This window comes from Dryobates pubescens, chromosome 1, assembly GCF_014839835.1.
Source record: "Dryobates pubescens isolate bDryPub1 chromosome 1, bDryPub1.pri, whole genome shotgun sequence".
Classification (NCBI taxonomy): Eukaryota; Metazoa; Chordata; class Aves; order Piciformes; family Picidae; genus Dryobates; species Dryobates pubescens.
The window spans coordinates 23,526,605-23,542,533 of NC_071612.1; the positions used below are offsets into that span (position 1 = coordinate 23,526,605).

The following is a 15,929-nucleotide window of genomic DNA, read 5'->3' on the forward strand; positions in this document are numbered from 1 at the left end:
CTCAGCTGAGGCACATAAACTCATTAGACTTGTGGTAATTCACTCAGTTATCTGAGCCCCTAAAGGCATCATCTGCCTCCTTCTATACATACTGCTTTGACTTTCTTTTGTATGTTCAAGAGTTCTACAGTAGAGACTTGGTGGCCAAGTGGGCATGGAAAGCAAACTGGATACAACATGACAACAACTTTCATCATGGAGGAAGGATACCAGATTGAGAAATTTTCAAAGGTAAGCCTCTCAGCTTGATTACAGCTGGCATCACATTGTTACTGTTAGGACATCTGCTCTGCATGGCAGGTATCTAAAGCTCTTAAATGTTTTATGAAAATGCTAATGAGAATTGATATTTTTTCTTGATGTCACAATGTGTGTTTACATGTTTTCTGGTAGCCTTAGCTTGTCTGGATGCCTCTACTTTCAGACTGGAGGATGGCTTACACTTTGTTGGAACCATCAGAAGGAAAAAGATGTTTACTACTTAAGTTTTCTGTCTTTTTAAACTTGTTATAACATGCTGATCATTTTGTATCAGGCCCTGGAAAACCCTTTGAGATTTCTATAGGTTATGTGAAGGTTTGTTACTGAGATTCTTCTTGTTAATTCAGTTTTTAAAATAATTGTGAGAGAGATGCTTTCCTAAAAGGATAACCTTCATTTATCAGGATGTGATAGATGTGCTGTAGCATCTTACCTGAAGGGTGGTTGTAGCCAGGAGAGGGTTGGTCTCTTCTCCCAGGCAACCAGCACCAGAACAAGAGGACACAGTCTCAAGCTGTGCCAGGGGAAGTTTAGGCTCGAGGTGAGGAGAAAGTTCTTCCCAGAGAGAGCTGTTAGCCATTGGAATGTGCTGCCCAGGGAGGTGGGCACCATCCCTGGAGGTGTTCAAGAGGGGATTGAACGTGGCACTTGGTGCCATGGTTTATTAGTCATGAGGTCTTGGGTGACAGGTTGGACTTGATGATCCTTGAGGTCTTTTCCAACCTTATTGATTCTATGATTCTCTAAGTATGACCATCAGAGTAACAGCTGGCTCTTGTAACACCCTGGCTCTCTGGTTACCTGTTTGTTTTTGCTTAGAAGCTTAGAAGAGGTAATTTTCAATTGTCCATTAAAAAAAAAAAGTCATACAAATGAGACTGAACTTCTTATACCATCAATGTGTGGAAACAGCCAAGTAAATTTCAACATTTGTTAGGTGGTCCTGATGTGTATTGCTTCATAAACAAACCAATCTGGTCACCAGGCATCAGAACCTGCCATTCCCTGTAACATTTGGACACATTCTATGAAAAATGGTGCTTCTGGAGCCCCAGCCTGTAAAAGGCTAGCCCTTAGTTTAGGCAGTCATCATAATATATTTTTTTTCATTATTATTAGCACTTCAATTTTGAAACTATTAAAAACCCCACACCAGTGAAACACTAGTGCAGGAAATATGAATATAAAGCCTATAAAAAGGAAAATTCTGTTGTTGCTGTGAGAAAACTGCAGGAAAATCTCATTGATTCCACCTGAGTAGTTGCATCAGGATGTTTCATGGAGCCCTGTGGCACATGATCATAGGGACTTCATGGTCTACAGAAGATATTCAGAAGCCTTTTCTTTGTTTCCCCTTAAGGGGGAAGGGATGGGGGAAGCAAATGAACCACACAGTGGGCATTAAAAATAAACAGCACATAAAACCTTCACAGATTCATGACCTAAAGTCTAGTCTTCCTTTTATGTGCTCTGAGAAGCTCTTAGATTCTGACAGACACACCCCATCACCACTGCCCCCCTGCCCTGAGCTGCATGAGGGGGAAAGGGCTCCATGCTTCATAAGCATTTTTTTCATGTTCTAGCACTATTTGCTCTCATGTCAGCAGGACTGAATCACAGTGTTCATATGGTTTAATAAGAACTTGGAGTAGTTCAGGAGATACAATCAGGGATATATGTTCCTGTGAGCTATTGTTCTGTTGCATTCAGGTGGGTCATATTTCCCCTCTTCTTAAAGAAAATAAAATTAGGGGTGAGACTTTCCATGAGTGGTTTGTCTCCATGTGAATGTCTACATAACTTTGCACAGGACAGAATCGAAGGGTTGAAAACTGTATATGTGAGAAAACAGCTTGGTCTTGTGATACTGTCTTGTGTCAGATTTGGCTTTGGCAACAGTTAGTTTGAGCTGCTGTTTCCTGACATGTTAGAGTAATCTCCAAAACATTAACTAATCCTTTGGGAAAATGTCTGGGAAGCCTCCCAGTATGTACTTGTGGGAGCTTACAGAGCGCTAGGCAGCTATGCTGGGAACCTTTGGCTGAGGGAAGTGCCTACTTACTCCTGTTGAGTGTGGCAGAAACTGAAACTGCATAATGCCAACATGCAGGACAGGGTTGGTTTTGCTTTTGTTTTTCTACTTGAATACTTTGGCTTAGAGTTTGTTTCTCAGGATAATGTCAAGAAAGTCATAGCCAGAAGTCACCTCAGAATAAAACTGGTTTTCTTGAGGGAGAGTCTATTCAGGTCTGTTTGCTATTGACCTTTTCTTCTTCTTGCCATGCCTCTATAAAGGAATTTGTTACCTCTTTCATTGCCTCATAAAGCATTTGTTTGCTTTTCAGTTCTTCCCCATCTTTCTCTATGCTTATTTCTTCAACACTGTAATTGGAGGATTTATTTAATTGAGGCTATTTTAGTACTTGAAAGATCTTATCCTCTAGTTGTCCTTCCCTCTACACCCTTTTCCCCCTCCAGGTGTTTTACAGTATCTTCCAGAAGTCTTTGCTTATGGGTTTGTAGTTTTCACACTGCTTTCATGCTGTGTTCTAATTTGTTAGGTCACTTGGGCATTCTGTGATTTTTATTTCAGCTCTAGGCATCTTCATCCCCATTACATTTCCTACTGCTAAATCTGGGAATGCCAAATGTGATCCACAGGCCACTTAACTGGGTGCAAAGCCTTTGTATGTGGCTTAAAACCGCAGGTATCTGTCTCATAAATGTTCACAGAACCAGCTGATTGCTCTGTGGTTGCTAGAGGGCCTCTTCTGTGTTATCTAAGACTGGGAGAAAGCTTCAGTCCTCAGGCAGCAGGGTCTGTCATATTTCAAGTTGGCCAAAGTCTTGGTAGACAGAAAGGCACTTAACCAAGGATGCCCGGTGCTAGTTGTGTCCCCATGCCCTTCTTTCACCCCCACAAGGCATAAGGAAGGAGGTGCTGCTACTGGTTGGGTGCTTGGGGACTAATGAAGTGGGAACACAAAGGCCCTGAACTCTGGAGACCTGGGAATGTGAGATGGGTCTGGGGAGCTTGCTCCTGCTGTATGGGTGGTCCTGGCTGGTTGTTTCAGCCTTTTGGATTGCCTTGGATTTGGCCAGTTGCTTGAGTCCCACTTGAGCATGAATAAAGCAGTATCACATTACTTCTGTTAGTAATAAAAATACTCCATTACAAATGCACTCTGAGACAGTACCAGCCTGCCTGGTGGCATCCATTAAAATGACCTCCCAAATATTTTGAGGGCCCCAACTATAACTCCCCTTTTGTGCCACAAAAGAGAGTTACACTTGGGACTGAGGAGTTTTTCTCCAAGCAATTGAATTCACTGGAGGAAGGTCAGAACTCTTTTGCTAGTGCAGTATTCATAATGTAGTTGTAGCCTTCAATAGTTAGGGTGACCATGAAATTTGTATGCAATATTGGTTATATTTTGATCTTCTAACGTTAACATCTGCAAAATTCTAGGAGTGGGTGTAGGATCCTTGTCCTAAAGCTTAAGTTCATCTTGCCAGTATATATTTAACTGACTCAGTGTGCAGTGGGATCAGAGTAGAAGGCAATGTGGCAGCGAGGTGTTGGATGGGCAGTTTCCAAAGGCTTCTCTGTGGTTTGACTTTGTAGGTTGGTTGGGGTTTGAGAATTTCTTTAGTGGTATGGATGCTGAGCCCCACTTGCTGCTAATCTGGTGTTTCCCCTGGGGCAGCACTGTGAAACACTTCAGGATGTGTCCATTTTAATATTTTATTCTATTTTTTTTAATTAATTCAGTTTCTATGTCTTGGTCATTGTCGTGATGCAGAGGGGTTTAGTTTGAGGTCAGTGATCTATGCCTCCACTCATGCTTTCAGTTTGTCATCTACATTGTCTATCCACATGTTTACTAATTGTCCAGTTGATTAAGAAGTGCCAAAAAGGAAGCAAAAAAACCCCCAAAGCAATGATTTTATTTTGTCTTCTCATTTACTAGAAATAATTTCCTATCTATCTGATTTTCTGATAAGCCCAAAGTTTAAGAAACACAGTTCCCCAGTGTGATTAGTTACTTCCTATTTGAACTTCAGCCTTGTTTGCTGTATGAAACAAAGAATTGCATTTATTTTAAAGACAGGTGTATCACTTTCACTTAACTATGGTAATATTAGCCTGATTTGCTGACAGATACTTGTCTCAACTGTAGCTTCTGGCAAGGAGAGAACAGGCTGTACTTTACAGGCTGACCTTTTGAAAAGGTGTAGCAAATAGTCATCTGGGGGAGGAGTGGTTGCTATCTTAGGGGGAGTCTAGAAAGAGCAAGGTTCCTGCCTTCCTGACCCAAACTTGTTGCTTCTTGCTCTGTGAGATGGCTGAATTTTGCTGTTAGCTTTCCTTTGCTTCAATTTCCCAGTTGTCTCCTGTGACAGTGAATAACCTATACCAGATAGGACAGAAAGAAAACCTTTTTTCTAGATCAGTTGAACTGGGATAAGGATGCAGGAGAAAAAGAAGTCTGAAATCTCTCCAGAAGAGGTATTTCACAGAATAGTAGAAATTGGAAGGGACCTCTGGAGGTCATGGAGTTCAACCCCCCTGCCAAGGCTGGTAATACTCTGCAGCTGTGCAGGAGTCTAATGTGGCAGCTGCTCTGCATCTGCCCTGTGGCAGGTGGGGAGGACACCTCTACAAATAAAGGCTCAGAGCAAAGTGTTATTGCTGTCAGCTGGCTGCTGTCTCGTGGCTGTGGAGCTGGCTGTGCTTACCTCAATGCAGTCAGGATACCCCTCAGGGCAGTGCTGTTGCTTTGACTTAAGTAAAGTCCCAGAAGATGTCCTTACTGCTGCAGGTGGCTCTCAAAAAAAATCAGGCTGGACATCTTCTGGGACTTTACTGCAGTCCACAATGCCAGATACTAGGCTAAAAGAGCAGCTTTTATTTGGGATAACCTTTAATACCTTACCCTGAGTTAGTGATTATTTAGCTGAACTAGTCTTTGAAACCTTATTGCTGATCATGCTGTTCAAACATACCTGCAGTGGCTGGAGGGCTGTTCGCTTCCAAACCAGCATTTGTGTTTGCCTGTGTATCTTTAATTACTATACCTATTATAAAGGTTTAATTTAAGGAAAGCAAAAGGGTACCTTGCTTTTACTAGATGAAACTGAAAATGGGCATTCAAGGGGAAGACCCGTAGCTGGGCTGCTGCTGCCTTCTGTAAGGAGAAAATGGTAGATTAGATAGCTGTGTCTGATCTAGTACAACCAACCCCTGTATTCCTCTCACTGTCCTCAGCTGGGCTTTTGACTGAGCTCTGCAGCAAGCACACACCCACCTGTCTCTCATATATCCATGTGTGCTCATGTGCATGTGCTTTCTCCCTCTTGTAGTGTGAGAGTAACTTTAAAAAGCAAAGTTTTGTCAGAAGGGTTCTTTATAGTCCTGTTACAGTGTGTTTTAATCAAGCAGGAATTAGAGAGGAGAGCATGCACTTGGATTCCTTGATGAACTCTGAGCTGTTAGCATTCAGCTGCATGCCTTTTATAATGGCTCTCCTTATTTTGTTTTATTTTTGTCTGCTTTAAATCTAAGTTTCACATCTTCACAGGCCTATTTTCGGACAGTAGAACTTGTTCAGGAGCCTATTCCTGGCTCACCAGGTTTGAGTTTCTACTTCAGAATCAATGGGCGACCCATTTTCATTAAGGGCTCAAACTGGATTCCGGCAGATTCTTTCCAGGACAGAGTGACCTATGACACGTAAGCCACATTTGATGTTGTCTAAGGAGAAAAGAGGGTGGGTTTCTCCTCTTGATTTTCTATCCACTCTTTATCAAAGGGCGATATTAGTGGGTGTCACTCCTTTCAAGGTAGAGCACTTAATTGTTGTGGGTTGGAAGCCTTAAAGTAAGGGCTTAATTAACATTAGTGGATCTGAGTGACGTTCAAGGAACGTAAGTGCAATAACTGATGGGAAGGGGATTGTTTGCTGCCCACAGGTTATTGGCCTTTTGGGTATTTGTAGAGATGTCTGATCCTATTGCCAGGGACAAGTTCATTGGTACTTGGATAAAGTACACTTCAGCCATGTCCTAACCCATTTTGTGCAGGAAGACACAAATGCACAGCAGCCTCTCCCTTTTTTCCCCTCTCTGGTCCAGGCTTCATTAAAATGCAAGATGCAGGTGGGATAGTGTCCATGCTGTGCTTTGACTAAGATTGGCTCTGGGTAGTTGAGGAACTGGGACAACAGAACATGCTGCAGTGTGCATTCACATGCAGTCTAGAGGCTACCAGCATGATTAAGCAATTGCTTAAAATGAGATTTTAGAGCCTCAGTCTTTCTTTTCCTCATCTCACTCCCCCTTTCTCACTATGTGCTGTGGAACTCAGGAAAATAATACTAGATTTCTAAATGTTTAAAAGAGGATTTGAGTTTGAGTCATTGATATTTAAAGCAAATAATACCTAAGGTGTAAAGAAGGTGATTAATAAAATACAGTATTTCTAAGTCTGGTTCTGCCAGTACTTTTGTAGAAGCACACACTTGCTTGTGTCCCTCCATCTATTTCATAAGTGTTAACAAGACCATATAACTTTTTCTCCCTACATAAATTGCTTTTTGAGAGCTCAATCCAGACACACAGGCTTAGAAGGTACCAGAAAAGTCTGGTTTCTGTCAGAATTGTAAGTGTTGGATTGCCTGCTAATGATAGATGTTTGGGGGTGGGAGGATGTTGGGATTTTGTGTGTGTGTGCGCTATAACCTTAGAAATCTTCAGTGATGCAGTTTCACCAAACTTACATGAATCTTCCTTTTGTCTTTGACAGATTATGGCTACTCTTAAAGTCTGCTGCAGATGCTAACATGAATACTCTTCGGGTGTGGGGAGGAGGAGTGTATGAGCAAGATGAGTTTTATGACATTTGCGATGAAATGGGAATCATGGTAAAAACAAACACAGCATTACTGAAAAGCTGACGGGAGCTTGTTCATTTAGAGTGGGCTTTTATTTACAAAGGAAGAGACTTAATGCATGAGTTCTAGCTGTCTTTCCAAAGGACATGGTAGAGTACTAACCTGAGAAGTCAGATCAACCTGATTTTTGTGTTTGTTTTAATTTGAATGCTTCCTGGTTGCTGAAACTGGATGTGATGTTTTGGAGACTTTATATTAGAACCCCACCTTGTATTTTCTCTTGTTGTGAAGGCTACAACTCTGTTCCACTCTCATCCCCACTCTCCTTCCCAATCCAGAATCTCCACTTCACCTACTCTTCCTTTTCTCCTCACTCTCTTTGCCCTGCCTTGTCTCCTATCAAGTTTTACAAAATTAGATCAACAGAACTGTAGCTTTAACTTTCTGTCTTCTGGCTCTCTTCAGACCAAACCTCCCATCTTTATATATTGTATCTCTTTCCAAATTCTGTTTCTTACTGTCTTGGGAAAGAATGAGAGAAGAAATACAGGGCTGAGGTGCTAGCAATGTCACTTCATGCAAGAAGATGTTCTCACTGTAATGATGAGCACAGTAGAAGAACTTTTGTGGAGTGTAGGCGTCAACATGGACTTGCAACTGCCAAATAGTTGTGAAACAAGTAGTGCATGGCAGAGGGCTTATTCACAAGATCAAAAAAATACTTTCTTCCACATCAGGCAAACCTTGAGGCCCTGTAGCTGTGTTGAGGGCTTGCACGTGTGAGAATGGCCCTGCTGAAGAAGCTGAATGATTGAGTGTATGTCCCAGGAGACACAGAAATGTCTTGCAATCTGATCTCAATGAGGATTTAAAGCCAGCTATATTTGCATTTTGTGCTTTCAGCCACCTCTGAGTTATCAAAACACTGAAGAAAGTAGTCATGCTTTTCTGTGCTTTGGAAGAGCTGAAAAGATCTGGATTTTGTTTTTTTTTTTAACAATAATACTTGACTTGGCCTGAAGCCAAGCATGGAAGGCCTTATCCTAAGGGCCATTCTCAACAAGCTGTAATTGAGTATAAATGTAGCTGTAAGGGGAACACCTGCTGCAAACACTGATAATCCTGGATGAGTACCTTTGATTATATGAGCTTGGAGGCACATGTTAATAAGTTTTGATGAAATAGTGACTAGATGAGTGAAGACCAACTTGCATCCCAAGAAGTGGTTTTTTGGTCTTAGTCTCCAGCATAAAATTGAGCATAAAACAGAACTGATACCTGGCTGCCTTCTGCTGTGTGTGCTTGAAATAAAACCAAATGTTACATCTATTTTAGTGACTGAATGAGCGCCCTGATTTCCAGGGCTTCTGAGTGCTTGCAGTTCTTTCATTTTTGACACCAGGCACCTAAGTAGGCCACTGAGATCTGTGCCTGTACAATGCTCAATGTAAGATTTAGATCTTATTTAGCAGCCAAAATAGCAAGTGAATGCAGAAAAGCAGATCCTTGTTCTGGAGGAGGTGGTGCTGGTGGCTTTTGGTTTTGTTTCTTCTTCTGGTCTTCCAAAGGCTTAACAGTACATTAGATCAAATTAAAACAACCAACCAACCCACAGTGATACCTCAACTGAGGAAGATAGCAAGAGAAACTTTCTTTTTATGGAGAGATTTGACTAAATGATTCCAAGTGATTTCTCAGCAGCAGCTTTGCTCTTTTTGCACAGTGCTAGGATTGTAACAATTCTTAATAAATCCATCACTCCCTGCTGTCCTGTTTCCTATCTTTGGTTTTCCTAGTGAGGATATATTGAGGAGAGCAATGGAAAAGCATGTTCCCACTGCTAGGAGAACACGATTGTGTGAGGAACTGGTCTGGCTCTCTTCTATGTAGTATGGTGTTTGGAAGAGTGTAGTATTCTGCTGACCCCTCTGGATTAACATGCTCTGTCAGGAGATCTTTCTGTTGAGAAAGATCTGGCTTTCAGATGGACTACCAGGAGACTAAATAACAGTGACTGAAAAAAAACACAGAACAGAAGAACCAGACAAGAAGTCTTGCCCATCTCAGTGGGCTTCTTCTCCCCCGCCCCCCCCACCCCCCCCTTTCTCATTCTTCTCCTTCAAGTACAAATAGAGGTCATTGTTGAATTGAAAGGCTTGCTGTTCTCAAGTAATGTCCCCTTGGAGGGAGATTGCTATGTTGTTAGAGGTTCTAGTTTGTTTCTGCCCCTGCTACTGGCTAAGATTTGTGCAAACTGGTCTTAAAAAGAGCCTTTGGTATGGAAGTGAAGTGTGCTCAGCAGCATTTCAGAAGAATTGCTGCCTCTTTTTAATAAGTCACCGGGATTTGGTGTTAGATCTGTGTAACAGTCAATACAGAATTGTTCTGTTCAGCTGGAGATTGCCCCACGTTCACATTTGAGCGGTGCAGGAGTTCTAATTGCTCCACTAAAACTTGCTGAACTCTGTCTACTGAGCAGTTTTCCACTCATCAGTGAAGGCTGTCAGGATCCAGATTCCTAAGGGTAAATATTGTGTAACTCTGAGGAAGACTGCAGTGGAGTATGCACATACTGAACACCTTGGCCAATGTGATTGTTTTGGTACTCTCCAAAAGTAACAAACAGAACATTTCAGTTCAATCCTTTTTGTGATGAATACCTTCTGCCTGAACAAAGAATTGTTCATCCCTATAACCACTTTTCAAGTATGTGAAATTTACTAACTTTTTTTTTCCTTTTTGGTTTGTTCTTTCCTTTTTCCTTGTAGATTTGGCAGGATTTCATGTTTGCCTGTGCACTGTACCCAACTGACCAGAACTACTTAGAATCTGTGAGAGCAGAACTTTCTCATCAGGTATTTTGTCCATCTGGCAAAGCTCTCTTTCCCACTACCTATTTTTGATTGACTGACTGTATAAATTAACTTTCTAAAAATGCTTATTTAGAGGTTTGTTGTTGTACCTTTATGTAGCAAATGCAAGATGTAACCTTGTGAAATCCTCAGTTAAGCAGAGGTACAGACCTTCCTCATGTTCAAATTGCCCGGTTCTCTAGGGTGTGTAACAGCACTCCACCAAGAGTGAGCTCTAATGATTGCAGCATGCCTTAGCACAGACTTTACCTTTCACATGTGGCTGGGTAGATGTGGATGGTGAAACATATGTGATTATGGTGGATATATGTCAGCATAGTAAAATGTGCCTCTCTAAGCCTGTATTACAAAGGACTGAATCTGGTGGAGGGCTGAAGGAACAGTGAACAGTGTGGATAAACCCAGGTTTTGTAGGCTCACTATATATAATATGTATGTGGACTTGTAAATCAAGGAGTCATAAGTGTGGGTTGTTTTTTTTGTCCTCAATGTATTTTTATAAGAAGTAATTTTGCTTGACTGCAGGTAAGGCGTTTAAAATCCCATCCATCAATTATCCTGTGGAGTGGTAACAATGAAAATGAAGCAGCAATTGCCAGCAACTGGTTCTCCATACCTTATGCTGACAGAGAAGTCTATATCAAAGACTACGTGATGCTTTATGTGAAGAACATCCAAGAAATAGTTCTTGCTGTAAGTGATACCTAATCTAATTGAGTCACAGAATGGTCCAGGCTGGAAGGGACCTCCAAAGCTCATCCAGTCCAACCTCCCTGCAGTCAGCAGGGACGTCCCCAACTAGACCAGGCTGCCCAGGGCCTCATTGAGCTTTACCTTGAGTATCTCCAGGGAAGGGGCCTCAACCACCTCCCTGGGCAACCTGTTTGGTGTTCCACCACCCTCAAAGTAAAAAACTTGTTCCTAACCTCCAGTCTAATAGAAGCTGTAGGAGATTACATCTTGGCAAAAGGTTTTAATGTTTGTAAATTGAGCAGCTTGAAATTTCCTTCTATTTTTTCTTTCTTTGTTTTAAATTATTTTGGGAAATGGAAACCTGCACATTACTGGGGAGTTGCACTTTCCAAGCTCTTGTAAATGACTCTCTAAACTCAAGGGTTATCCTCAAAGTAAATCAAACCAAAAAAATAATTATCATAGGATGTTAGGGTTTGGAAGGGACCTTTGAAGATCATCAAGTCCAACCCCCCTGCCAGAGCAGGAGCATAGAACCTAGCACAGCTCACTCAGGAACACCCAGATGGGTCTGGAAAGTCTCCAGAGGAGCCTCCACAACCTCTCTGGGCAGCCCATTCCAGTGCTTTGTGACCCTCACAGTGAAGAAGTTCCTCCTCATGTTGAGGGGAACCACCTCCCTCGATCTGCTGGACGCACTCCTCCTAATGCACCCCAGGATCCCATTTGCCCTCCTGGCCATAAGGGCACACTGCTGACCTGTAGATAACTTGTCCACCAGGACTCCTAGGTCCTTCTCCACAGGGCTGCTCTCCAGCAGATCACCTCTTAACCCGTACTGGTGCAGTTTATCATTCCTTCCCAGATGGAGGACTCTGCTCTTACCTTTGTTGAGCCTCATTAGGTTCCTCTATGCCCAGTTGGCATATCAGCCAAGCCTCCCAGTTTGGTATCATCAGCAAACTTGTTGAGCAGTCTGTCCCCTCATCAATGTCACTGTTGAACAGGACTGGACCCAGCACATTTTTAACAGTTTGTGATTTGTAAAGGAAGATCTGAAAATGTAGCAGATATTCCTTATTTTTTTATTTACTGTTTTAAATACCTTCTCAAATGCCTTCACTTCTAGTGGACAAAAGTCAACTTCACCATTAATTAATCTAAGCAGTCAGGTTTTTTTTAATCTTGATTTTGCTGAAGGACATTGTAATAGGGACTTAATAACCCTCAGGGTTTTTAATAGCAGTTGAAGTAGTTCATCAAGATGTGCTCTTTGAGTATTTGACCAAAGTTTTTTGGCTTAAGCAGGCTAAAAAGCTATGTTAAACTGTCCTCATGCTGTGTAGTTGTTCTATTCTGTGTTTTGAAAAACAGGGTAATGGAAGTTTTAAGTATCTAAATTATTTTGAGGTACACTATGAGTGGGCAGGATAGAAACACCATGATTGTAGAATCCTAGAATGGGTTGGGTTGGAAGGGACCTCCAGGAGTCATCTAGTCCAACTCCCTAGTTGAGGGGGCATCCTCAACTAGGTCAGGTTGCCCAGAGACTTCTTGAGTCTCACCTTGAGTATCTCCAGGGATGGGGCCTCAACTGCCTGTCTCAGCAATCTGTTCCTAGAAGTATTGCAGTTCTTAATTAAAAGCAGATTCCATTAAATAATGAACTTTCATGTGTGTATGGAGGGTGAAATTGATTTAGAAGTCCTAAATTGATGTTGTATAACCTATAGAGATGAACGAACAATCCTTGAGCCACAGGTGAGTATTCTAAATTCTTCTGTTGGCTAAGAGACAAAATGTTGCAAGAGTTTTGCCCAGTTAGAACTTCCTTCTTGAACAAGAGTATGAGTTTTTGTTAACCTAAAAAAGTTAGTGGCCTTTTCCTACTCGGTTGTCCCTGGTACGGTATGATCTTACTGACTTCAGGGTATGATAATTTTAGTCTAATCTTTGTCCCTTTCAGGATGAGATGCAATTCATTTTATGAGTCTTGTGACCTGAAGTTTCCCTTTGCTAAGGCAGGCACTCAGTATGTAGGTGACAGCAATCCTACTGCTTGTTATTGGAGGATACTGGCACTGTCAGAGTAGCTGCACTGAGAATTTAGAATACCTTTCTACTGGAAAAGATGAGGTATGAGAAAACAATAAAAATGAGGCCAGCTTTGGAAGAACCTGCTGAAGGAGACCTTGCTCTTGAGGGAGTTATGAATTCAAAATGGTAATTGTATCATATTCCTGCTTAATATATTGATTTTAGATTTCTATATTTCAGTTAGCTTTCTGGAACTGCTTTGTTTGTAAATGTATGCTGTGGTGGTTCTGTGATCAGCTGGATGGCCAGTGTGTGTGCAGCAACTTCAGATGTCCTGGCTTGATACTGGAGTTTAGTTACAGTTTGCTTGTGCAGCATTGCTGTCCAAGACCCATCCCCTTTTAATTTAAGCCTGTTTTGAGTGCCAGAAGAAACCATACAATGATATGATTTCAGGTCTTGTGTAATACAAGCCAGCTGAGGAAACCTGTAACTACTAGCAGTACTGGACTGTGTAACTTAAGAAGGCTTCTAAATTCAAGCTAAAGACTTCAAGGAATCCAGGGTATCCTCTAGTAAACAGTTTCAGCTGATTATTAGTTACTCGTGTCAAAAGCAAGCCACAAAGGAAAATCCAAACAAATTAAAACTGGGAAAATATGGGAACAGGGCTGCTTCTTAAAATGAAGCACATGCCTAGTAACTAACAACTGAGTTGAGCTTCTATCTCACTACAAGTAGGTTTCTAAATGAATTATACCTGCAAAAGGATTCCTTCAGTTCTTTGTAGGCTGCTGTTAAAAGATTTAGTATATGAAATCTACTGAGACTATAAATAAAGGTACCTCTGTACAGTCTGAAATGTAATCCTTCTTACAGTCTCATCTGTCTTGCTATGTAGAGCCAGCCAAAATGACAATAACCTGCAATACTGCCATGCAGGCATTAGTAGCAGAATACCTGGGCTTTGACAGGACTAAATTTGGATAACTACTTGATAAGAAAGGGGAAAATCGTGGTCTTGTTCCTGCAAAAAACACTGCAAAAGTAATGATTTTGCCATAAAGAAGTCACAGTACTCAAATATTAATGTTCCTGGAGTTTATTTTTCACAAGGCACACTTTAAATAGTCTTCATTAAGAATTTAGAAGCATATAAAGATAGAAAATCTCTTGATGGGAAGCGAGAATCCCTTAGAAGAGCAGAGCAAGCAATATCATGCTCAGCTGTTCTCCAAGAAGTTGATTAAGCAAGAAAAGATGATGAGCATCAGGACACAAAGGGGAACGTTTCCTAGGTAGTGGCTCAGCAGTTTGGACATGTGCTTCCCCCATCAAGTTGTGATCGAGGTATTCAGGTGATAAAAGCCAGTCCCTTTGTGAGGGGGTTATGATTTTGTGTTCTTTGTGGTTGTTTTAAATCCCAGGAAGATAGGAGTCGTCCTTTTATTGCATCCAGTCCCACCAATGGCTTGGAGTCAGTTAAAGAAGGTTGGGTCTCCCAGAATCCTTATGATACCCATTATGGTGACACTCACTTTTATGACTACAGCAGCGACTGCTGGAACTGGACAGTGTATCCTAAAACTCGCTTTGCTTCAGAATATGGGTTTCAGTCCTGGCCTTCCTTCAGTACAGTTGAAAAGGTAAGGCTGGGCTTCCACACTTTACTGCCCCCTCTGCTCTCATTGTAGTGAGGGCAGTGAGTCTCATCCTAACAAGCTACAGCATCAGAGCTGCAGATGGGATGATACGTTGTTGGGCATGGTGTGGCCCAGGTGGGATAGAAGTGCGTGCTGGTGTGGAGGGAGTGGATGAAACTGAACTATTTCCCTTCTCAGCGTCCAGTATATTTACCTTGATGTTGCAAGAGGAACCAAGTTTAGGTGAGAGGTAATTACAAAGAATGCTCTTGAGCCAAAAGTCGCTCTTCTGGGTTCAGCAGCAGTGTGTCTTTTCCTGTATTTATGCAAGGAGTAGAATAGAATAGAAAAAAATTAACCAGGTTAGAAGAGACCTCTGAGATCATCGAGTCCAACTATTATCCAACACTATCTAATGAACTCAACCATGGCACCAAGCACCCCATCCAGTCTCTTCCTAAACACCTCCAGTGATGGTGATTCCACCACCTCCCTGGGCAGCCCATTCCAATGGGCAGAGGGTGTTACTGGGTCAAAATCCTTGCATGACTTAATGAGGCCCTGTAGAACTACATTACCAATTTAAAAGGTTTTAGATTAAGTCAGCAGGCTGCAATGGATATCTTTTTCTGAATGTCTTGTGAGTCATTACATGCAAAAAATGCCTTTTCATTCTGATCTGTTAGTTTTGTGTATTTTAAAAGGTTTCTTCCGTTGAGGACTGGTCCTACACAAGCAACTTTTCTCTCCATCGACAACACCATGAAAATGGTAATGATCAGATGCTTCAACAGATTGGGCATCATTTCAAGCTTCCTCAGAGCACAGATCCTATAAAGAAGTTCAAATACATGATTTACCTCACTCAGGTAACAGTGGTGTCTTCAATACAAGCTGCTGTCAATACTTGTTCCAGTGGACACTGTCAGTTGTTAAAATTTGGCTTGTTCTGTTAGGTCATGTTCAGTGGTACAAAAGTGTCTGCACTGGAGTGCCCAGTTGATTTTGAACTAGTTCCTCTCATTTATTGGAGAGAGCCTCCAATTTTCATCATAGAAGGGCTGGAATATGTCTTAGGGAACTTCCCAGAGACTAGCTCAATTGGCAGAAAGTCTGTCTGTGTGTGCTACCATAGTCCCTGTCCCCAGCTGGGCCCACTCATGAAGCTGGCTGGGGGTGCAGGGACCTATTGGCTTTGGTATTTGATTATTTGTAGTGCTGCACTGTTGCTCCCTGCTCGCCATATGGCCCCTGTAGGCTCACTGCTTTGATTTTTTGCCACAAGGAGTACAGGAGCTTCAAAACAAGATAACTGCATTCTCTAGAAACTATCTACAAATGAGATTATTGGTAGCTCCTGGTTTGGGTTTTTTTGGTTATGTGTTGTCAGATACTGATATTTTAGAGAATCTATTTTGAGATTGTTCAGGGAGGGGGGAAGGTGGTAGTGGTGGTGAGGTTTTGTTTTGTTTCAGATCAGTAGGTGTTATATTGTTCTTCATCCATAGTAGTCTGTTGGTGCACAGTTT

At 41.8% G+C, this 15,929-nt stretch overlaps 1 protein-coding gene across 1 annotated transcript in view; it reads left to right on the plus strand.

Moving 5' to 3' along the window:
* Window positions 1-15,929, plus strand: part of MANBA (mannosidase beta) — a 50,902-nt gene that overhangs the window by 21,660 nt on the left and 13,313 nt on the right. The window contains exons 7-13 of the mRNA XM_054162963.1: window positions 121-231; window positions 5,844-5,995; window positions 7,067-7,184; window positions 9,923-10,009; window positions 10,553-10,720; window positions 14,185-14,403; window positions 15,105-15,269. Of these exons, the coding sequence (XP_054018938.1) occupies window positions 121-231; window positions 5,844-5,995; window positions 7,067-7,184; window positions 9,923-10,009; window positions 10,553-10,720; window positions 14,185-14,403; window positions 15,105-15,269 (1,020 nt within the window). The remainder of the gene's footprint in view (window positions 1-120; window positions 232-5,843; window positions 5,996-7,066; window positions 7,185-9,922; window positions 10,010-10,552; window positions 10,721-14,184; window positions 14,404-15,104; window positions 15,270-15,929) is intronic.